We start from the raw sequence: 24,121 nt of genomic DNA, 5'->3' as shown, positions 1-24,121 counted from the left end.
TCTAAATATCTGCTTGGGGCCAGTGCTTTTAAATACATGCTCACAGGGAAGTTTATTCAAGGTGTTCTTGAAAGGTTTTTAGAATAATTCCCCAGGCAGGTGGCCAGAACGGCCTCTGTCATTGCCAGCATTCCTTCAGCTCTATAACATGCTGTCCATATATAGCCTGTTATAGCCGCACAAATTTGGTAACTGCCAGATCCAGGGTGTAAATAAGCCAGCATTTCGTACGATTTCGTACATCAGCATTTCAAGATGATTCGGACCAGGAAAGTAAACTTCAGAAGCTGAAGCGAAACCTTGGTGACGTTGTTGATGCAGAAGTAGCATGTGAGGATGTGTTTGATCATGTTAATCAATCTGTAAATGTGGAAGACTATTATATACCTGTATATATTATGTGCTGGGTTTTTGTGCCGAAAAATTCTGAGGCACACTACATGTTTATAATGCAAGCAGTGCTTGTCGCACCAACACAACTCTCAGAAAAGCCTGAATCAGCCTTTGTAAACTGCAAGATCCATGGAAAACTAGGCAGCAAAGCCAGCAAGTATTCTTTGTTAATGCTCGATGTCGCGAGACAGACTTTTATAAGTTTCTTTGTCGCACAAGATGCGCAGATCTGTCTCGAAGATTACGGCCACTCGCGTATGTTTGTACAATTTTCTAGGTTGTGCTAAGAACAGTTTGCGACCTTATCTAGATGGTTCTGAGCCGCCTTTAAATTGAGTATTGATGTGTGCGACAGGCATTCTTGGTTCAACGATCGACAATCAAGTTTGTTGCTATCACCGCCGAATTGCTTAGTTCTTTTGCGGGTGCAATTCAGCCCAATAAAGACTCAATTTCAGTACTGTCACGCCTGTGTCCTCTTTTGGTGTCTACTGCCTTATCACCACTACGGGACAATTTTAACAGCAAGAACAAGGAACTGTATTACCCTGGTTCTTTATCTGAAAAAAGCAAGCCAGGAAAGTGCATACCAACAATATCCCACTGCCGTAAATACGTCTTCAAGACATCAGCAACCGTGACACTAACATAGTTTCTGTACAGGAATCCCAACCTCGCATTGCTATACGAGCATGGCACATTGCGACTGATTTTGCCTTGCCTTTTAACCACTTTACTTTCCCAAAAACATAGAAGTACTGCAGTATGTTTTTGTTCCGAATCTAGCATTGTTGCTTTGCTGCCTATCTACAAGAATAAAGTTCAATAAGCGGGCCTGTCCAATGGAAAATGTGCATTCTTCAAACACTTGCACCTGCACCGCTCCTTCATCTGTTAGCTCACAGCCCGCGGCCGTGGCCCGCAATGCGCCAGCGCTGTCTACCTGACAAACACAGAATACTGAACGAAAACTCGCGATGTCCGCAGCCTCCGTTCACACACCTCTCCTATCTTACACCATGGTGCCCACTAAAGCTTTCGTCGACGAGGCATGAATTATGGTGCCATAACAGCCTTGAGGATCATTATCCTAAGCAAAAAAAATAAAACAACGTCTAATTACTTTCTGGCGAGTGAAATTTATCTTTGTTTCAGTACGTCTTTTTTGTCGACCACCAGTCGTCAAGCAGTCGCTTTCCATGATTCCCAGCGTCGGACTACATAAAAATGGGCACATGCACTGATAGAAAAATTCTCGGTAAAAGTTTTCTACATTTCTACCAAAACCGCTATGGAATAGAACATTTTAAAAATCAATCTTTCCATTGTGGTGAAAAAATCTGAGACCTAAATTTCAGTGTTCTGTCCCTTGAAAGCCAACTAGCCCTTGATTGTCACGCGCTTCGTGTGCATTTCGTCCGGGGAGCACACGCGCAACACCTCTGCCTAGCTTATTCTGGAGGGCCAGCGCTCCGTACAGCAAACGCCAAGGGGTGATCGTGTGTATGTTAACTGTTCACTTTATTTGCCCTGTGAATGCTTTGAGCAGACCAGTGTGTTCTGGTTTAACTGAGAGTGTGGTAAACCCACGGCACTAAACTAGTTCACTTGTTCCCATGAGAAAATCTGCGAATAAAAATCAAATGTTCAGTTCGTTTGGTGTCATTTGTCTCGGGCTGTTTTTGTTCACACACCTTGAGTTGAGGTATAGCTCTCGTTGTGCAAGGAAAAACCTGCCATGAAATTTCCAAATGCTAGTTCAATGCGGCGTGCTTGCTGACACGTGCCTGAGGTGGTATGCCGAATATTTTGGAGCTTTGACCTTCCATACAATACATGAAAGCTCCATCACGATGCTTGAGAGTGCAAGTGGCTCTTTGTTACAAACAGCTTCTTATTTTGAATGCTCTGATTTTGCAACTGCAAGTTGAAGCGACATTCGAAAGCAGAATCTTCAAACTGAAACTCAAAAAGTGCTTTTCGGGAACATGGCTCACATTTGTCCTACATCAATTCCTTGTGCCCCAAACAGTGTCTGAAAGTGTTTCAAAACTTGAAAAAACCCATAAAAATTTGGTAAAGCTACACTGTCTACTGCAGTTTTTTACAACTCCAGTCCAAACCTTGCTCATTTTTGCTGGCCACTGTGATCAGTTTGATAATGGCAGCACTACATATGGGAACTTCTTTTTGGTCTCAGCTTTACCCCCCTGCTCAATGCTTTCCGCGGAAAAGCTGATAAAATGGACTCTGATGGACTCTTTTTACGGTAGAATTTCGATGATGCAAATGTCAAGGGTTCGTGAAAAACAAATTAATTTTTATCAATACAAACATGTAAAGAAGCTTGGAAAACACATTAAGGCATATTCGCTTGCAGCAGAGAAAGGAGCCATGTGTTTCATCCACTCCCCTGGTTTGCAGCCTGGCAGTGATGGGGTCATGGACCACACACGGATGGTGAAGGAGTACAGCCGCTCATCGGCAGACCAGGAGGAGCCCTTGGCACATGAGCTGCGGCCTCCGCTTGTGCTCCGCCACACCATGGATTACCTGATTGTGCACCTGATGGACTACTCTGCCTTGGCCTCTGGTGATGGCACTGCGCCGCCAGTAGGCGAGTGGTACGACTTCATCTGGAACCGAACGCGCTCCATCCGCAAGGTGGGTGGCAAGTGCAGAGTTGCTCATGGAACACTGCTGCACTGATCATTTCTCGAAGGACCCGAGTGAGAATGGCGAGCACTGGTTATCTGTGCTGATGTGCTCTCAGCACTTGCTGTATCTGCAATACATCACAGGCTGTCCTGAATCAATAACTTATTTTTGGGCTTAACCCACTGCAATGGCTCAATGGATAGGCGGTCGGGTGCTGAGCCAGAGTATCCACGTTGCAACCTGCCTGTTGTGGCTGTGTTTCGATGCAGGTGAAACGGAAAAGGGCGCCTGTATCAGAGATCCCTTAGTCGGGAAAATCAATCCGGAGCCCTCTACTACGGCCTTCCTCATGTCCAGGCCACTTTGAGGCATTAAGTCCCCACATTCCACTCACATATTTCTGGGATTTATTGTGCCTGTGCACCAGAATGACCCCAGATAATCAGCAGCGCTAAAGGCAACATACAATCAACCTGTAAAAACAAACTGTAAAAACATTTTTATGCTTGCTGCTACGGCCGTCTAATACCGGAGGCACTAAAGACAACCCGTGGTTGAAACTACTATCTTGAACTTAAGACATCTTAAGTTCAAGTTACTATATCCGCCCATTGCGTAATGGGCGGAAATAACCAAACAAGCTGCACCAAACCAGAAGGGCCCTGCCATTCTCGTAAAAATTGATAAAATTACACCAATCTGCTTAATTGCGCTGATCTTAAATATGGTGCTGCTGTTCGGCAGAAATTTGGAGAGATGTAGCCTTGGTTGTCACTGTTGCTTTAGAATTTTAACATTCTATATAGTCAATTTATAATGAATATGTCTGTCTTGCTGGGAAGCCTGTTATACTTTGTGGCACGGGCAGAGGCTCTTTATTTTTCTTTCCTTTTGCATGCCTCTTGCTGGGACACGGACTTGCATAGGGTAGTTGCTGTGTTTGCTGTTGCATAGAGCTGCTGTGTTTGCACATCTTCATTATTTTAGCTCTGCATTGCCGTGACACCAGTGCTTCTCCGTTTGTTTTAAAAATTGCTTGAAAAGATTGAGGAGAGTCAGCACGAACTTTATGTGCACTCGGGCAGGACTGTTACAGCCAGCACGAAGGCCTGATCAAGACGGGCCCTTCTCACTAGGAAGTTTAAATCCGATTAATTGCATCTACCCATGCGACGAGTGTAAGTGGAAGCTTAGGAAAACGATACACGTGAGGCTTTCTTTATCAAAAATAAATGGAATGGGGGTTTTAGAAAGTGCTGTCCAACTCTGCAAATTCATTTATTTTCTAAAGACAATAGTTAGTAAATTAGAAAAATCTGATACTACTTAGTTAATTGCAAATGAAAAAAATTTCCTGTGGTGCACCAGATGGCTGGCAGCTATATACAAGTAGTTTCTCTGGCCCACCTCAAATGTTTCATCTTTTAACCCTTGGCTAAAGTTAGCTTGGACACCCTGTATACGTGCAGTCATCACGTGTTGTGTGTATGGTTGTAGTGAATTGTATATGTGGTACGTATGGTCACGCATGATAGCTCATGAGGGTCTTGTGCCATCGCATAGCCTCAACTAGTGGTGGGTGAGTGTCTTCCAATTTTTTATTTATTTATTTATTTGTAATTCAAAAAGACTACTAGCTCCAGTAAGTGAAAATCCTTGCGTATGTCAAATAAATCGCAAACGTGGTAGCTGGCCGGTGACATTGCCAGGCCCATTCGGGGTCACCCCATGAAGCGCTCCAACCACCCGTGCAGGACATCACGCAGCAGCACTTGTGTGACGAGGCATGCGTGGTGCTGGTGGAGCAGTGTGCCCGCTTCCACATCCACTGTGCGGCTGCCCTGTGCGAGGAGGACATGTCAGCCTTCGACCCCAAGATCAACGACGAGAACCTGGTCAAGTGCTTGCAGACTCTGAAGCACTTCTACTATGACCTGGCCCTGAAGGGGCTGCAGTGCCCCAATGAACCCGAGTTCCGGGCCTACGACGTGCTGCTGCACCTCAACCAGGGAGACACCATCAGGTGAGCACTCTAAAGTACTTGGGATATGGAAAGGGCACTTTTGTTTTTGCAAATATAATTTAAATTTAATTTAATTATCATTGCTTCTGGGAAAGAGAGCCATGGCTAGCCTTGACCGCCTAGTAAAGAGCAGAGACATTAGACTGCCAACCAAGATCCATATAACTTGTGCTATGGTCTTTCCAGTTGTGATGTATGTATGCGAGAGTTTGACTGTGAAGAAGGCTGACCGCCGAAGAATTGGCGCATTTGAATTGTGGTGCTGGCGGAGACTTTTGAGAGTTCCTTGGACTACCAGAAGATCAAATCAGTCGATATTGTCGACCATAAACCCTGACTGCTCATTGGAGGGTCAAATTCTAAAGTTAAAGCTCAGCTACTTTGGTCATCTGGTGAGAAGAGAGGAGTCGCTGGAGAAAGATTTGATGTTGGGAAAGGTTGAAGGTCACCGGAGAAGAGAGAGGTAGGCAGCGAACGCGGTGGTTAGATAGCATCCTCGAGGCGCTGCAGATGAAGTTATGTGATGTTAGGAAGATAGTGAGAGACCGGAAAGCGTGCCGTGAGATGGTCCATAGGGTCACCACGAAGAGTTGGACACGACTAAACGACTGAATTGAACTGAGAATCTCAATATAATAAACTTCAGTTTAACGAAGTTTGCTTATCCTGACCATAGGCTATCCATAAAATTATATTCAAGACCAGAAATGTAGCATGTGTAGCACAGAAAAGGTCTGCGACTTACATGCGCATCATGATGCTGGAAAAAGAATGAATTTCATCCCCCTTATATTCTTGAAAAAGTATGTGAAGAAAAACTGTCGTTATGCAAAATATGCATCGCATAAATAGATGTCAACCACTATGCTTCGGAGAAATAAAATAATGGCACAGGCTGCTGTATTACCAGAAAGGGATGCTCGGTTTTTTGTTGTCTCAAGAAGCAGGCAGTCCAGACTGGCATTGTTTATGCCTGGCTTGCATCAGCTTGCAAGAGGAAAATGTGGCTGCCTGCAGTGGGCTCAAAGCCAGGAACTCAGCGGCCATCATTTCCTGCATGCATTGCAAACCCCGGCTCACTTTTGTGCACATCACCAATCAGTCATAGGAAGGTGCGTGATGATTGCAAGTTGCCATGTTATATGAAGGCACTGCCGTAGACTTTTTGCGCTGACGTACTGCAGAATGTACAGTGAAGTGAAGGTGCCTTATAGTCATTTTGTGTTTTTGGTATCAGTGGCCTGCCTAGATTGCAATCATTTTACTTTCATTGAGCACACTTTCGAACTTGCTTCAAGTTCTTCTCAGAAAAAGACAGGATGGTGGAGAAGGAGCACATAAAAACAAGGAAGGTGCTGCCATGTTCCATCTGTTATTCCATCCTTTTTTGATGCAAAACCCTGTAGCATGGACTATTTCACAAAAGCCTTGGCTCGCATTTGTGGCCAGCCTACTGCTTGAATAAGGATTGTATACTGCAATGAGCATGCTGGGCCACCTTCGTCTTGCCACGTGGATGGTCAACTATCTAGCTTACCCAACCGGACAACTAGCTTGCTGCTTCGTACAGGGCAGTCTCAACGAAAGAGAGGGTTGGACTGTGTTTCTTGGTCGCAGGCAGGTGCAGAAGCTGCCTGACTGGGTGCGCTGGTCACCCCAAGTGAAGCAGGCAGTGGCGGCCTTTGGGGCCCTGAACAGCAACAACTATGTGCGCTTCTTCCGGCTGGCGGCCGAGGCACCCTACCTGGTGGCCTGCCTCATGCACCGCTACTTTGGCCAGGTGCGCGTGCGGGCCCTCCAGACCTTCCTCAAGGCCTTCTGCCAGTCCCACCAAAAGGAGGAGGTGAGCTGCTACTTGTTCGGGGAGATGCATCATGGCTGGTACTAGACCACTCGCATGGTGCTGGACAGATTGCACTTTACCTGCGGCGCTCGAGAGCCCTCATATTCGTACTGCACTCGGCAACAACGTTTTGCGACAGTGCAGGAGAAGCTATGCCCTCTCTTTCAGCTTATTAGAGTGCTATTAAACTTGGCTTAAATGAACCTGCATGCAGCAGAGTCCTCATTATTATGAACTTTCTAGAGTTGTCACCATATTCCGATTGTTTGAATATCGAAACTAATGATCTGGTATTCAGGCTTTGAACCGAATAGCAATACAGTTGAGCCCGGATATATCGAACTCGGAGGGGATCGCGAAATAGTTCGATATATTGATAATTTGATATACAGAAATCGGCTTGTCTGCGAAAAAACAATGGGAAAAAACGATACCGTATTTGCCGCGTAATCAACCCATGCTCCACTTTTGCACCCGAGAATTTTGAAAAAGAAAAAAAAAACGTGAAGGCCAGCTCGCTCACATGCAAGCGATTGAGCGGTCTAAGCAACAAGCGGCAGCGATAGATCGAAACATTTCCAACTTGTTGGAACTGCATCCCTCTGGCCACTCGAGCCACCGCGGCAGAAATTGCGAGTGTTTTCGCTTGCATGTCGATGACGCGCGCCGCTCCGTTTCGGTCGCCTCATCCACAGCTCATTTCTTGGCAGCGTACTAAGATGCTGCACAGCGATAACATCACGGTGCGGTTATCTTTTGATAGCTCTTGCGGTGGCAGGGAGCGAACTTGGCAGAGTGCCCGTGATGGCTTGATTGCACAAGCCTCGATTTCTCACGCCGCGCTTGCGGCGGGCGTGCTTTCATTGATTCATAATGCAAGGATAAACGACTTCCGTCAAAAAAATACAACTGCCGCTTCTTAACGTCCGCAGCCGTCATACATTACGCCACACCATGCGTACAGCACATCGATAAGAATGAATGACTCTCACAAAAAAAAAAAAAAAAGAGAGAGAGAGAGAGAGAGATCTGCCGCTTCTTAATGTCCGCAGGCGCCATAGCCACGTCAGCCGCCGCGCGCAGAGGGTTCGCAACACACTCTGGAGAGAGAGAGAAAGTAAACTAATTGGTTAATGGAATTGTGGAGAAAGCGTCCGACGTCTGTCTGAAAACGGGCTGAGCTGGCCTGGCGCATGCGTAGCGCGTGCTGAAGGAGAGAGATTGCTCGGCAAAAGAATAGGCACACCCACGCACATGGCTTGCAAGCATCATGTGTTGGCGCGTGGGAAATGATAACTGCATAACTGCAGATGTGTGCGCCTTTGGGGAATGGGCGCGGCGCTGCCCAGACCAGCCGTCGTCGAACTGTTCCGTCTCATTCCTTCAGCGCGTGGCTTGAAAACGTCACGCGGCAAACGGCCAAGGGTGATGCGATCGTCTTTGGGGAAGGCACCCTTTCCAGTGCGTGGTGCGGAGTTCGATACATTGAACGACCGGTGAAATTAAGTTCGATATATGACGCGGCTTTCCTATACTTTTACATGGGATTTTCAAGGGGATATTCCACGAGATCGATATAACCAAAATTTAATATATTAGGGTTCGATATAACCAGGTTTAACTGTAGTATCTAAAAACCTGCAATATTTTGGGAGAATTTTGAATTTTGAGAGTTCTGGAAAACAAGTTGAGAGAAAAAGCTGCCAGTCTTATGTGCTCTCCAACATTTTGGCGTGGTTTCACCGCTTCGGTAGCCAACATGTGTTGTGCGCACAGCAAGGCAGCCGCACCCAAATAAAGCCGCCGCTGGCTGCATGGTGTGGAACCTCGCCAACAAGTGCACTTAATATGACACAGCCCACATACAAAAGGGAAATCGCGCTGCACCTGCCACGCTGAAGGCCATAAAGGAGATGAGAAAGATGATAATACACTACTGCCTGAGACGAGAGCTTCAGCAGCACAGGTTTTTGTAGTTGTGGTATGACTAGCAACCAACTTTGAATCTGGCGACACCTTATGGTTTGCACTCTCCAACTGTTTAAATTAGAAGAGAGGGGAAATGGGTGAGGAGGCCAGTTGATTCCACAGTAAGAAAGTCTGCACAGTGCACAGCATTTTGCACCAATTCTGCAGTCACGTTTATTGCACACCTGCCGTGCATCGCATATCACTAATTAAATCTGTCATCGGCCATCTGTAAGGATGGTCTTCTCTGGAGACCATTAATCTGGAGACACACCTCTGAGGCCAGGGTGAACAGAAGGCATGAAATGCGATGGCGAACTGTTCACACACTTGACGTAGGCACAGGATGTCCTTCTCGTGTTATTTTTTATGCATCTCCTGCACATCCTGTCTCTTGCCCTTATGCACTATACACGGACCAGTCTTCGTAGCCTCAGTCAGCAGTGCATGCAGGTGGCCACACCAGACCCACCTTTTACGAGAAAAACCCACCTCACCTGAAGTCAAGAAGTCTTCTTAAAGGGGTCGTGAAACGAAAATGTAGCAGCCCAGTTGCAATTTTCCTTGCTTCAGTAAACATTAGGTATGCCTATTCCAAAATATCTCGTCGAAATATTGCTTCTGCATTTAATAATACCATTCTGAAATCAAAGCATTTTTGCGTTCCTGAAGCGACCATGCGACCCTGTAGGCCGGAATTAGAAGTACTCGCCTACGTCATGTTTAGCCTTTTGGAAACGCAGATATAATCATTATTTCCCATACAATAGTAGGTTGCTGTTAAAGTTAGCAAATAAAAATACATTATATCAATTATTCGCTCACGCAAACGCATTTCTTCAACAATACTGTCACGTGACGCGCGGTCGGCGGCGGCGGCGGAGCAGGACGGGTGGTAAAGCTCACTTTACGGGTGGTGTTTGCTTCTCGCTGCGCTCTGGAACAGAGCGAGAGGTGACGCTCAAGTTCAGATTTTCGGTAACGACGGCTATACCTCGCTCCGCCGGGTACTCCAAATGACAATGGTTCCAATCCAATTTGTTGTTGTTATTTTCTTTTTCTTTTTTTGAACATTCCTGATGGAGCACAACGTCTTGAGCAGTCTCATATACCACCGGTACAACTTGGTTGTGCGGCCGCTGCTGTAATTTTTTTAATTATTATTATTCTCGGCGTCATTAAAGATACGATCCAAATACGGTTCCAGGTCAAAGAAATCGACAAGTGTGTTCAATCCGAGTGGTGGGTGGAGTGTTTCAGGAGCGGGCGCCGCGGCGCGTACTCGTATATTAGTTGCTCGCCTCCGTGCTGCATCACTGAGAATAGCGTGTCGAGCTTCGCTTCCTTTATTTCGGCCGGATGACCTGAACTATGGCACTACACGGAAAGCCGGAAACCGAAAAAAAAAAAAAAAAAAAGGTTGCTACAATGTACTTGGGTGGCCCTTTCACCCTACGCGTTGTCGCAGCTTTGCTCCCCCACCTTCCCGACGCCTCTCTTGTAACCTTTCTCAAAAAAAAAAAAAAAAAAAAAAAAAGAAGCATACTTCCTACAACGTCTACAGTGCTCAGACTTCGCCTATTTTTCCTGTCACCGTTAGGTTCTGGGTTTAGGCGTGTTGTGCGTGTTTGAGTGCATGTGTACGTCGCGATCGATTGCAGCACGGCTTCTCCGAGTGGAAGTAACGTTCGCTTTCACAAGTTTTGGCACACCGATTGGGTTCATGTGTTCGTACTACTTTCTACTGGAAGTCCTAAATGAACCTCGGCGTCATTCGAAGCCTTGGCATGGACCGGAAACGAAGAAAGCTCACCTCAAACGATGCGTCGTACCGACGCAAAACCGCTGGCCCAGTGCATTGGCAAAAAAAAGTGTAGGTCGCGTGATAAAGGCAGTAAACGTAGTTGCGATTTGTAGCCTTACAGATATGCTTATTTGAGAACTACTCGACTCGCAGAAGCCACCAGTTCTATTTGATTGTTTCCTGCCAGATTGCCCTCATAGCAGTAATATGCGCATTTTGGATTTTTTTTTTTTATTTTGAGCGATACCGTGAGGCCAGCACAACAGGTGCCCCTACCAGCATATCGTACCACCCAGAACAGGCCCCTTGGTTCCACTTCGATCACGTTCTTTCCACAGCACTCATCTAGTCCCATAGAACCTGATGAAGACTCCAAAGAGGAGGATCATGTTGAGCAGAGCTCAGAATCCTTCACATCATTTAAAAGACATTTCTAGGGTAAAAATTGTTCACCTCAAAAGCTCATACGCCCCATGTCCTTGCATTACGATGGTGTGATTACCAGATCAACCATCCAGGAGAAATGCATTCACGCAAGTGTTATTGATTGGAAAGGCGGATAGATTGGCTTAAAAGTTTAATATCTGACCTGCTACAGAAAGAGAAGAACAAAGAGGGTCGTGACTTGATTAAAATATATACAGAATCCTTCACATCATTTAAAAGACATTTCTAGGGTAAAAATTGTTCACCTCAAAAGCTCATACGCCCCATGTCCTTGCATTACGATGGTGTGATTACCAGATCAACCATCCAGGAGAAATGCATTCACGCAAGTGTTATTGATTGGAAAGGCGGATAGATTGGCTTAAAAGTTTAATATCTGACCTGCTACAGAAAGAGAAGAACAAAGAGGGTCATGACTTGATTAAAATATATACAGGAATAGTAACTTGCACCACAGTGACGAGTCAAGTCCTGTGTCATGCAAGAAGCAGCAGAAAGCCTGCACTGCCTGTAGAGCTTTCCATTTCTGGCCAACCAGCCAATAAGTCCTCTGAGAGAGGCCTGTTGCCAAAACACTTCAAAGAAGTAACTCGAGCTATTGTTTTGCACGCATATACTGGGACACACCACTAGTACACGCTCCAGGGTCTCCGTAATGTCACATGTGGAACATTCTGGGCAGTCCGCCTGTCCAATTAAGTATAAATATTTGTGTGTGAAACCACATTTAGATGGTCTATGGAGAAAGCATGCATAATGGCATATAATTGGCAAGTGGGTATGGATCCACTAAAGCACTACCTTGTGGCCTTGAGGACAAGTAGATATAAGGAACTCAGTGATGTGTAGTGCCAAAGGCTGGTAAGGGTGTGGTGTTGAAAACTTCCAAAAATTTGTAATGCGGGCTTTGAAACTGTGAATTCACACCACTTCTAAAGTGGTTTCCCACAGATGTGGAAAGCCCCTTACCAAGGGGCCACAAGCTCAGCAGCGGTTTGTGGAGAATTATGCCCTTAAAAAAAAGATGAGTCATGTTCTGAGCGGCATCACCACAATTGTAGGCGACGCTTGCGGTGATACAGATCTGTGTATACATGGATAGAGTTGTAATATTCTCACCAGATGTATGTCAGATTAAGTTGCTTGAATCTACTAATTGATATCTTGGATTTCTCCAGTATCCCGAGAACATGCAAACGCACCAAAGGTTGAGTCATTACACACAGAGGTTGGGTGGGGTGGTATGGGAAGTCGTAGCGTGATAGCATTTGTAATTAATGGCAGCGGAGTGTACGTGAAAAACTGCTGTTCAGCTGCTGTTCAGTGGTTCGTGTGACAATTATGTAGATATTGGGCAGGCACGTGACATTCTGAAGTAACAGCACAAAATGTGGATGGGAGCACAAGACGAGAAGACGACACAATGTCTCATCGTCTTCTCGTCTAGTGCTCCCGTCCACATTTTGCGCTGTTACCTCAGGATAGAAAACCAACAAGCCCAACCTGCTATTCTGGCTAACATGCCATTGTTTGAGGTGCATTGCGGCAGCCAAGGTTTATCCCAAGCACCTGCACTTCTATGTACATGTTAAAGAGTACTGGGAGTGGTGCTCATATGGGTGTGTACCGTTTTCCTGGCTCGGGCAATCAGATTGCAGGCGGGCTAGCACACACAGCCCAAAGCACATGTAGTAGAAGTTTGGACTGTCGAACCGCGAAGTCTTCAGTTCAATTCCTTCCCTTATATTTTTCAATTTGTATGAGTATCATACAGTCTGTGCTTGTATGGTTAAATTGCGAGGGTGTACATATCACCTGTGCTCCTGACCAACCTCACTCTGCATAAGTATTCACCAAGCAGTTTTCGTTCCATCAAAATATTCAGCGACACAAGCAGCTACTCAGACAGCATCAGTGTAGCATTCTTGGAGCTTCGCAAATCTGTGGATACATTGTTTACTAGCAAAACATGCACGGTATGCAGATATGTGTACTAGGACGCATAAGATGCCGTGACAATGTGGACTGCCCTTACGTCTACAGCTGCCCTTTAATCCTGTTACATTCTAGCCTGCAGTGAATTCAGCAGCAAGGTTTCACAATTAAATCATCCCAACTTTATATTTCTAGACTTGACCCCAGCACCGACAAAGTTCATTGTATTACCAGCATTTTGGTGGCATATTCAACCAGCAGGCCAATTAACTCAACGTCATGCAGGTTCTAGTGCAGATGTTTTCATGCAAACTACGGGTATCATCAACGAAGGAGGCTTTACTATACATACCTTTTCAGCACGCTGTTTTATGACTGGTTAAAGTCTGGTACATTTCAAAGTATAAGGCACATATTATTGTATGCATGTCTACAGATTGCAGATTATGCTGGCTTGCTTCTGAATGAGACTGCAAAATGCTGAAAATAGTGGCCACCTTTCAAAGCAGCTTTTGCAGAAAACGGTTTGATTTTTCTATTCCCCATGAGCCACTATTTTTCGAGGCCGTGTAAAGGTGAACGCGGCAACTAGAAAATCTAGGTTTGTCAGTGCCACAAGGACCACCACTTTGTAATACATTTGGGCATTATCTAATGTTACCAAATGAGTGTTAGAGACATGTTGCTTTCAAAATAATTTATTGGTTAGCCGCAGGTTCATCAGTGCATACAAAATTTTTAGGCTAGAAGGAAGTTTACCTAGAGCAAGACATCTTTTATTCACGCTTCTTTGCTGTCTTCCTCTCTCTTAAATATACAAATGTGTATATACAGCTTCACAATCATGATGTGTTGAGGTCAGTGCTAAATAAAAAAAAAATGCATCCGACAAAGGTATAGTTAGAGATTGAGTACACAAAATTCATTCTAAGTGAGCCTATATATGTCTTGTAGATTCCAAGGGAAGGCAAGTATAGCAGGGGGCAGCAGAAACTCAGGCAGGCAGATAAAAAGTTTGCGGGGATCAGATGGATGCAGCTGACAGAGGATCGGGTTATTTGGATAGATATGGGAGAGACATCTATACAAGCAGGTAGTATATACACAACTGCACATTTATGATGCATTTGCGGTCAGTGCTAAAAAAAATTCCACCCATCAAAGGTATAGGTGGGGAGTGAGCACACAAAATTTATTCTAAGTGAGTCTATATATGTCTTTTAGATTCCAAGGGAAGGCAAGTTTAGCAGGGGGCGGCAGAAACTCGGGCAAGCAGATGAAATTAGGAAGTTTGCGAGAATCATGCACCTGGCACAGGATCGGGTTATTCGGATGGATATTGGAGAAGCATTTGCCCAGCAGTGGGTGCAGTCAGGCTAGTGATATCAACAAGACTAACAACTGGATGAGTTGGTACTGATTCATCTTAAAACCAGCCAGAAGACGAAACACGTGAGAGGAGCACAAGACAAAGTTTGACTAACAACTGAAATGTTACTGAAGGAAAGAGGCAAAAGAAGATTCGCACAGAAATGCACGTGCACGAAAAACCCCCAAAGCAGTGAAAGCGTGGAAAGCAGAAAGGGTCTAAAAAATCAAAATCTAAAAAAAAGCAAATTCCTTATGGTCAAGAACCACTCGTTACAAAAGGGAAGCCACAGATCCAAGTCCAAAGGCACACTATACTGCAAAGGCTAAGGACGTGTGTGTGGCTAAGAAATCGGTCAACAGTCTTTTGGGGCCTTTTTTACATGTGCATCTCTGTGCAAGTCTTCTTTTGCCTCTATCCTTTAGTAAAATTCCAGTTATTAGTCCAGCTGTCCTGCAATTCTCTCTTCTCATATTTTCCGGCTTGTTTCAGAATGAATAAGGTGATGACTCTACAAACCTTGCACAAACTGGAAACCAGTGTAACTGTCAGATGGAAACCTTTCCCTTATTTGGCTTGCATTACAAATAGGGAGGACTTTACTGTGATGTCTGCCGAGGCATCCCCAAAGCCAGTGCGCAAGCTGGCTGTAGCAGATGTAGTGGTGCCTCCTGTTGACAAGAGAAAAAGCAATATTCACTTTTCAGCATAGCAAAATGAAAATATGATTTAGGTCTTTTACAAATTTGAAAGTTATTCATGCATCTGTACAATTAATTCCCATCTAACAGAAGCTGTACAGTGTAACTTTCACTGTTAATTTATTCTCCCTGGAAGTGTGGCAAACTTTGAATTCTGCTGCAGGTGATTGAGAGAGAATGAGACCCACCCACGTCCGGCCGGTTGTTCATTGTGAACAAGGGAGCCGTAGCGCTCCCGAAACGTCATTTGTTTTTTAAAATTGACCATGGTCAGTGACCACTGAATCGATCACCAAACCATGATTCCTGACCAGACGGTATGCCGTCCAACCCTCGACTACATTAGAACTCCAGTGCAATCACAATTTGCTACTGCAGCAAAATAATGCCTGAAGGCAATGCAGCTTTTGACTGAAAAAACCTGGTAGTCGTCTTACACCCTCTATACTAGTGTTGTGGCCGATGTCAATGTCCACGCTGATATCATCCGCATAGCACGAAGATGTTAAGTATGCGACTTATGCATTAAGCAGCTCTGTGCATGGAGTCATTCTATTCGAAGGAGCCATAAACTACAAGTGCACTTCTGTCAACAGCTCTCCGTTGTTTTCCCACAACACGGCACGTGCCAAACTTTCTGCAAGTGCCGCAAAACTACTCTATAACTTCATTTGCTAACTGTAAAATTTCCAACACTTACTCAAACTGTGGAAGTTTCGGTGTACTGGCCTTTGGGAGAACGTCTTTCTTTTTTTTTTTTTTTTTTTTTTTTTGGTTGTTACATTTCTGCACATGTAAAATGTCAGTGTCAAAGCATTTTGGAGAGGTTTACTGTGTGCAGGTGTTGATGATGGTATCAGTGAAGTCAATTTTTTTAATTATATTTGCACACTATACAACACTCACCTAATGCAAGTGGGTAAAAAAAAAAACTAGCAAATAAAACTTTGAGTGCTGGTATGGTGATTGTTCTGGCAGCAAGTGGGGACAGGCTATAACAAGAGTTGTCGGGCTAGTTAGTGATCGTCTGCAGAAGCCAGTCCTGCTCTGTGTGTTTTTCTTTTCTGTGTCGTTTTTTAGTGCATTTTCCCACGGCTTCCGCAGGAGACAGGCTACTTCACTGCATGCAATTTCACTTAGCACAGAGTCCTCCGAAATGAGATTGCTTTTGTACTTATTTACTGCATTTCTTGTGGCATTCCTTATGTATTTATGTTTTGAAGTGCTGCACATGCTGAAGGTCATAACTGGCTAATAAAACAAGCAAATTTGTCCGGACAGCGTCACCCCCCCCCCCCCCCCCCCTCGTTACTTCACATCAATGTGCATGCCCTTTCCATTTAGCAAGTTCACACTATCAGATGATGCGTGTTTTCTCATTTACTCGTGCATGGAATTAAGCAAACCAGTAATTTGCATGGTGAAACGTCATGCTCATGCGCTTCTACGAAAACAAGAAAAATATGAAAACCAGCGATGTGTTCGCGCTAACGTGGCGCAATATCAACGCTGTAGACAGTGTAGATGATCGCAGGTAAGTAACGTTAAAGGGGAAGCTTTATTTTATTAACACTGCCTTCCGCAATAGATTTCATTACAGCATTTCTTGCTCGAGAAAATGAAAAACAGGTGCCGCTTGTTCAAGTTATGTCGCCTTTCGCTCAAGGTTCTTACCTTGTGTTCTCGACTAGCAGTCCATGATCAAGAAGCATTTGGAGTAAATGCGGATGATCTGTAACACCCAGACGGCTGCTTCAACTACGTAGTCGCCGCCGGGATCTCGCCAGATGCTCTCAAGAGCAGTCGGCATCGGCACGCACCGCCCGCAGCTGCACCTGTTCGAAAGCTTCGGTTAGCGATTGCGCACTCTCGCAACGGTCAAACATAGGCTAGGCTGCAAGACTCGGACATACATACCAATGCGTAGTTCTGAAACGGCTGGGATCGGGAGGCTGACGGTCGGGGCTTCTGCAAGCCGGAGTTGTGCCGCGGTTACCGCGGCCTCTCGACACAAGTGTTACTGTACCGGTCGCTCGCAGGGTCCATCTTCGCCGACCTGGCACCCGAAAAGTTGAGTCGGCGTAAGGCTCAAAGCCCACGATGTAACCATGTTTTAACAGTAGCGACTATATTCTAGTTCACTATAGCAGCACAGCGACGCTGGAACCCAGGAAGGAACCTAGGCGTCGGCCATATTAAAAAACCCTGTGTGAGCGTAGAGTAGGGCACAATTAGAACCTCTAAAATACACCGAGCTTGGTCAACTTTGGCTCAGCAGGCTCCGGCAACGGGAGCTTCTCATTGGCTTAGCGCTATGACGTACTCTGTTGAGTTGAGGAGGACGCGCGCTAGGAAACCGAAATTCTGTTTTTGTCGCTATTAAATCAACGCGGGCGATGAAACGAATCGAGGTATATTATATGATGCAGGACAAGGATTCCATTTAACTAAGCCGTGCAAAATTTCCGGAAAACGTTTCACGACCCCTTTAAATAAGCTCATCGCCCATGCGACTTACACGCCACGTATTATGACCCGCTGGCGTCAGTATACAGAGAAAATGATTACGTGCCCCCATTGTACGACTAACGCGCGGCGACATATCTCACCTACTCTTGGAATACCCCACTTTTTCTACTGGACGCTCTGAGATCAAACCCTGCCGCCTGAACTACTGTTCCCTTCCAGTAGCTGATGCTAACACACAGATGATATTTGCCAAGTATGGCTCCCTTGAGTGACGACCTGTGCAAACAATGAAGATTCTGCCTACTCCCCTTTACCCCCCTCCATGGCCACGAGCCTTCCTATTCAATAAAGGACGTTCAATCAATCAACCAATCAATCAATCAATCAATCAATCAATCTCCCTCACACCAGCACGGAGGCAGTGCATCTGAGCTGAAGACATCACTAGTGAATTCGGCAGCACATATTCTGGAGCTTTAATGTAGTGCCATTTTTCTTTTCACTGCTACGTTACGAAACTCTGTCACCCTTATTCAAAAATATGGTAAAACCTCATTAATAATTCTTACTGCATTTGCTTTTATTTAAAGATACAGTAAATTCTGTCCCTGTTATTTGCATGTCATTAGGATGTCAGAAAATGTTTGAATAACTGTGTTTACTAATTAGCCGAGTTTTCAGATTACCCAAACACAGGAAAAGAAATTGACCCACAAGCAAAACATTTCACTGCGAGAATTCATAGTATATGCCCCTGTTTCGTCCTGCCGTTGCACTTTGCACTTAGTTTTGTAATTTCTCTCTAGACGGCATCGCGGCGCAATTGAAAGGGACACTAAAAAGAAAAGTGAAGTGAGGTTGCATCGATAGAATGCAAGTTCCTGGTTACAAAAAAGCCACTCTTATTGAAAATAGCTGTTATAATGTAGTAAAGAGGAAGAACAGGAATACAGGTATCGCCGCCACAGCCGAAAAGGCCGAGTCTCGCAACTACAAATCACGTGACGCGCAAGAGATCCCGGAAGCTGGCAAATGCAAATTACGTTTACCGTTTGAATGCGGTTGTAGCTTTTGTCTCAGATATGATAGCATGCTTTTATCATACGTAAACAACGGCGAAAAGATAACGTAAATGTTGTAAGGCAAATATAAAATATACTTGTCTGCGCTACAGGCGTCCACTTAAGTTTCGGTTATGTTCCGGCTCAGGCACTTCGTGCGTGCTCGGATAGTTTCGTTCTGGACCTAGGACGCCTGAAATATGAGCTCGGAGCAGCAGATGCACCTGCCCTAAATGCGTATCGAATGAAGATCATGACTTGGCAGCACGCACCTGCGAAGTATTCTCCTCTTGCGTCATAGTGTGCGTCATCCTACCCTACTACATAGTAGGAGAAAACAATTTGAATTCGACCAGCGGGAACAAAACAAAACCTCAACTACTTATCGCAATATCTCAGCAATAATTCAATTTTTTGCTACCGGATATGCGGCGACAGTGTCACGAAATGCCGTTTATTAGATTTTGATAGCATATTTGGGTGTTTTTAGTGTCCCTTTAAATTAGTAAGTTATAAGCATGTTATGATGCCAGCAGAGATTAAAAACGAAATGGTGTTTCACCCTGCGTTCCACACCACAGTGTGGGCCATATGGCTTGTGGCAAATTTGCACTGCCCTGTAGTACCGCTTGTCCGACCGCCAGCATGAACGAGGGAGGCAAAGAGTGCGCAGTTCAAAATTCCTACAGCATAACCGATTTGCATGTGAATTAACTGCTCATGTTTGATGCATGGAGTTCCATACGGCCTGCCGTGAACAGGCACCATCAATGACCACGAGGCACGTGCTACCAGCTACTCCTCCAAAGCTACCTTATGCCAAAATAGTTCGGTTGAATGTCATATGGTAGTTTCCTGCTGAAAGGTCAGTTTTACAAGGCAGCACTTTTAAATAAAACTAATCAGTTTGCCGGTAATTTAATTCTTTAAGCCTAGGCAGACCAATGTTGGGAAAAGTAATTGATCCGCATGCATGGGTAAAAAATGGCCGTGTTACAGAGCACCCACTGCCACTGCTATGGGTGGGAAGTGTCTCAACCATGGCTCAGTAGAAAAGGAGCACTGAGTACCCACACACCACTGCCTGCAGAATGGCAGTGTCTTGACCTTTGGATGCATTGCATTGAAGCACGTCTTCTCTGCAGGCGATCTGTCACCTGATTTTCGGTTTGACCAAGCTGAGCCATTGCTTTTTTTTCTTTTTTCTGGACGTCCTGGGACTGAGGCACTATGGCATGTTTAGCATCGCCATTTTTTATGATGCCACCTCTCTTGTATGGGGGGCCGTCGCTGAATTGGTTTGTGGCAAAATTGGTATAGGGAATTCATCCGTAGCAGCCCAAATCTTCTAATTAACCTGACTGGCGCAGGCCGCTGCTTCAAGTTATCCAGTCAGATTTGCATCTGTAGTTATTAAAATGTATAAATTCCTTTCATTATCTAGAATTTGGAATTGACTGAGTTCAAGTTGTACAGGTTTTACTGTATTTGCTTCACTTGAAAACTACTATCTGACCAAATAGCTATCCTCTTTGCTACCTGGAATCTGTGTGGAAACTACTCAAAACGAACTGTGCAGTCGAGGCATTGATGCTGGGTGGGATCAGCTGATGCAGTGTGACATCTCTGACAATTACTGCCATTTTCCCATCGTGTGATGCCTTTCACAATTTTCGCATGGTAAGGGGATAGCTACTGCAACTTGGCACAAATATGTTCTAGTGATAAGTTCAGTTCAGTTCAGTCGTGTCTGACTCTTCGTGACCCTATGGACCATGTCACGCCACGCTTTCCGCTCTCTCACTATCTTCTTAACATCACATAACTTCATCTGCAGCGCCTCGAGGATGCCATCTAACCATCGCGTTCGCTGCCTACCCCTTCTGTGGCGACCCTCAACCTTTCCCAACATCAAATCTTTTTCCCGTGACTCCTCTCTTCTCATCAGATGGCCAAAGTAGCTGAGCTTTAACTTTAGAATTTGACCCTCGAATGAGCAGTCAGGGTTTATGGTCGATAATATCGACTGATTTGATCTTCTGGCAGTCCAAGGAACTCTCAAGAGTCTCCACAATTCAAACGTGTCAATTCTTCAGCGGTCAGCCTTCTTCACAGTCCAACTCTCGCATCCATACATCACAACTGGAAAGACCATAGCACGAGTTATACGGATCTTGGTTGGCAGACTAATGTCTCTGCTCTTTACTAGGCAGTCAAGGCTAGCCATGGCTCTCTTTCCCAGAAGCAGGCGTCTCCTACTTTCATGGCTGCAGTCTCCTTCTGGGATAATCTTGGAGCCCAAGAAAAAATCTGTCACAGCTTCCACTTCTTGTCCCTTGATGCTCCAGGACTGGATAGAGCAAGACGCCATGATCTTCGTCTTTTTAATGTTCAGTTTAAGCCCAAACTTCTCACTCTCTTCTTGTACGCGCATCAGAAGTCTCTTGAGTTCCACTTCAATTTCTGCCGTTAAAGTGGTATCATCTGCATATCTAAGGTTGTTGATATGTTTCCAGCAATCTTCACTCCAGGTGAAGACTTGTCCAGACCGGCCTTCCTCATGATGTACTCAGCATATAGGTTAAATAGGCAGGGTGACAGTGTGCAGCCTTGTCTCACTCCTTTCTCAATCGGATACCAATCAGTAAGACCAGGCCCAGTTCTGACTGTGGCCTCTTGTCCCTCATACACGTTCCTGAGGAGACAGATGAGGTGAATTGGAACTCCCATCTCTTGGAGAGCTTGCCGCAATCTGCTGTGATCTACGCAGTCAAACACTTTCGCATAATCAATAAAGCAGAAGTAGATGGGCTTCTGGAACTCTCTTGCTTTTTCCATGATCCAGCAAAGATTGGCAATCTGGTCTCTAGTTCCTCTTCCCTTGCGAAATCCAGCTTGCACGTCCGGAAGCTCCCGATCCACATACTGCTGCAGCATACCTTGGAGGATTTTCAATATCACCTTGCTAGCATGTGAAATAAGCGCGATCGTGCTGTAGTTGGAACAATCTTTGGCACTGCCTTTCTTTGGAATGGGGATGTAAACTGACCTTCTCCAATCCCGTGGCCACTGCTGTAACAAACCGCACAAAATGAACTTAATGGGCATGCCAAAGCTATTACTTGAGGAAGCAGAACACTGTGGGGTACCATTGTGGAGAAGCTTTTCACTGTGCTGCGATATTACCACATTGTGGTACTGATATAGAAGGCCATTTTGCTCCAGATTTTGAGACATCATTCTCATATGGCAACCAACCGCTGAGAGGGCGTGGCCCTTTTTCAGTTTTCCCTGGAAGTCCTGGGCCAGCATCTGGGCTTTGACTCGGTGTCAGAGGTGCAGCTGTTTGCCAGCGCCATGGGTCTGCGCACCAGCGAGCATGCCCTGCTGCTGGACCGGTCCTCCCAGGTCCAGGTAGAGTCCGGCACCCTGCCTGTGGGGCGCTCCCGGTCGCTCGTCGATGCCAAGCGCACCACGTCCGTCGGCCAGGTGGGTCACTCTCTCTGTTCACACTGGCAGGGCAGGTGTACAGTGTGCTTCCTCTGCCGTTTCAATAGTACAGCCCTTAGTTGCCGTAGTTGAAGCACCTCAGCAAAGGTGCTTTCAAGAGAAAACGTGGGCAAAACTAAAAAAATAAATAGAAATGGCTTACATTTGTTTACGTAACTGGCTCAATTATTAGGGCCCTCTCAATTGGTCCACTCGACCATTTAGCCCACCTCTCTCCACATGCAGCTGTTGGCCGAACTAGTGCAAAGGCGACTTTTGCAGGTGGTGAATGGGGGTCTGCTACCACTGGATCCCCAGGAGAAGTACCGGCCCCACGACAGCTTCACACTGGATGGCATGCTTCGTCCTGCAGCCTTTGATGCCAGTGATCAGGTCCTCAAGTGTGAGTGTGCTGCAATCCAAAATTACTCCTTAGCCCTCCACTATGGCTCCTCTTTCTTTCCATTTTCACTCCCACCTTCCTCCCTTTCCTTATGGCGCAGTTGAGGTGTCCACAGAAAACAAATGAGACTGTTACCACACCTTTCCTTTCCTATAAATCAGTCAGTCAGTCTTTACATTGCCGTCTTTGGCTAACATGCAAAATACACTCTAAATATGGCACTCGTAGAGATCCAGCCGCAGGGGTGGCATGGGACCGCATATCAAGCTATTCAAGACTGGAAACTTCGTTTGGAACAATCTGCATCCTTTAGGTGGCATCAGCAGTGTGATGCCTTTCCTCTGATTTAACTGCTTTGTTGACGGAACCGCCGGGACCTGGTTCTGGTGGTCGCAGCCATGTGCCATCTTACACCTGGTTAGCATTAAAGTGGAAGATGTGGGCACAAGTCAGCTTAGTGTTATATTGATGCTAACTTTATGTGACGGGCATTTACGAGGCATTCATGGTGTGTGGCACCTATCTGAGCCAAGCCTCCCTTCCTCAAAAATGATTACATAGTAACATCTAAGAATGTAAAAAGCGTGCAGTATATCCAGACTGTGTGTAAACAAAAGTGACAGTGATCCTCACAGCAAGAACTACATGCTTGAGGGCTCTGTAATCTTGGCTACTTCATTGGAATGCCAGCACTAGCTGGCCTCCCACAACAAATACAACAAATGTGAAAAAAAGAAAAATAGTAGTGTTGATTTTCAACAGCTCCCGGTGCCTAGTCTCAAAAGCTGACACTCATAACATGTTCATTTTGCCCAGTCACTAGCTCTTGTCAAGAGGCGCACGCGCCAGTGTGCAGTATGCTGAGGTTATGCAAGCCGGTGGCTGCCTAATGTGTGCTGTGCTGGGGTGATATGTGCTTGTTGTGCTGAGGTGCAGAGTTATGCGATCATATGGAAGCACAGAGTGTGATGTTGAACATTGGCAGCAGTTCTCGCACCTGCTTACCCATTTGGAGCTACAAAGCCAACCGCAGTAAAAATTTTGCCCTGTAATAAAAGTATTTGATATGAAAAAAGTCCCGATATCAAGAGATTGCATTCACAGTAGAAGCGAGAGCATCGCGAGTCTAGTAAAACTTGCCATGGTTCAAACTGGAAGAAGTGCTGGCAGTGGCATACTGTATAAGCAGGATTGCTTGGAACCGCTCAACCTTGTTGTTGCAGGGTTCCAGCAGGCACTACCAAGTGCATACAGTACAACCTCGTTAATTCGAAGTCATCGGGACCGCGAGAAATCTTCGAATTAACCGAACACACCAAGAAATAAGACTTGGGCAAAAAAATTCGTTGCAGGAACGTGTTACCTTTATTCGGCATATTTTGAATTACTACTGAAAGTAATCAGAGATGCTGGTTTGCTGCGTCCGGTAGTTTGCGGCTCCTAAGGTCATGCTCTCGAGTTGGTCAAATAGACGAAACATCTCTGAACTTCCACCGCGGCACTCAACAAAACTGCGGATAACGTTCAGCGATCCGATAACTTCACCAAGAGCAGGTGC

At 45.5% G+C, this 24,121-nt stretch overlaps 1 protein-coding gene and 1 long non-coding RNA gene across 2 annotated transcripts in view; one reads left to right on the top strand and one right to left on the bottom strand.

The window, feature by feature from the left end:
- Positions 1 to 24,121, top strand: part of xmas (RRM_XMAS2 and SAC3_GANP domain-containing protein xmas) — a gene marked incomplete in the record, with an annotated part of 165,655 nt that overhangs the window by 43,285 nt on the left and 98,249 nt on the right. The window contains 5 exon segments of the mRNA XM_084605353.1: positions 2,818 to 3,057; positions 4,806 to 5,074; positions 6,692 to 6,917; positions 21,957 to 22,160; positions 22,443 to 22,563. Coding sequence (XP_084461479.1) covers positions 2,818 to 3,057; positions 4,806 to 5,074; positions 6,692 to 6,917; positions 21,957 to 22,160; positions 22,443 to 22,563 — 1,060 coding nt within the window.
- Positions 14,284 to 17,622, bottom strand: LOC146209938 (uncharacterized). Its single transcript, XR_014707728.1, has 3 exons — positions 17,059 to 17,622; positions 16,816 to 16,976; positions 14,284 to 15,111 (listed from the first exon to the last, which is right to left on the bottom strand). It is a non-coding gene; the product is annotated as an uncharacterized LOC146209938 (long non-coding RNA).

This window comes from Amblyomma maculatum, chromosome 1 (assembly GCF_055883805.1).
Source record: "Amblyomma maculatum isolate TAMU_Amacu chromosome 1, ASM5588380v1, whole genome shotgun sequence".
Lineage (NCBI taxonomy): Eukaryota > Metazoa > Arthropoda > Arachnida > Ixodida > Ixodidae > Amblyomma > Amblyomma maculatum.
Note: the sequence above shows the minus strand (reverse complement) of the source record. Positions and strands in the feature narration are given on the sequence as shown.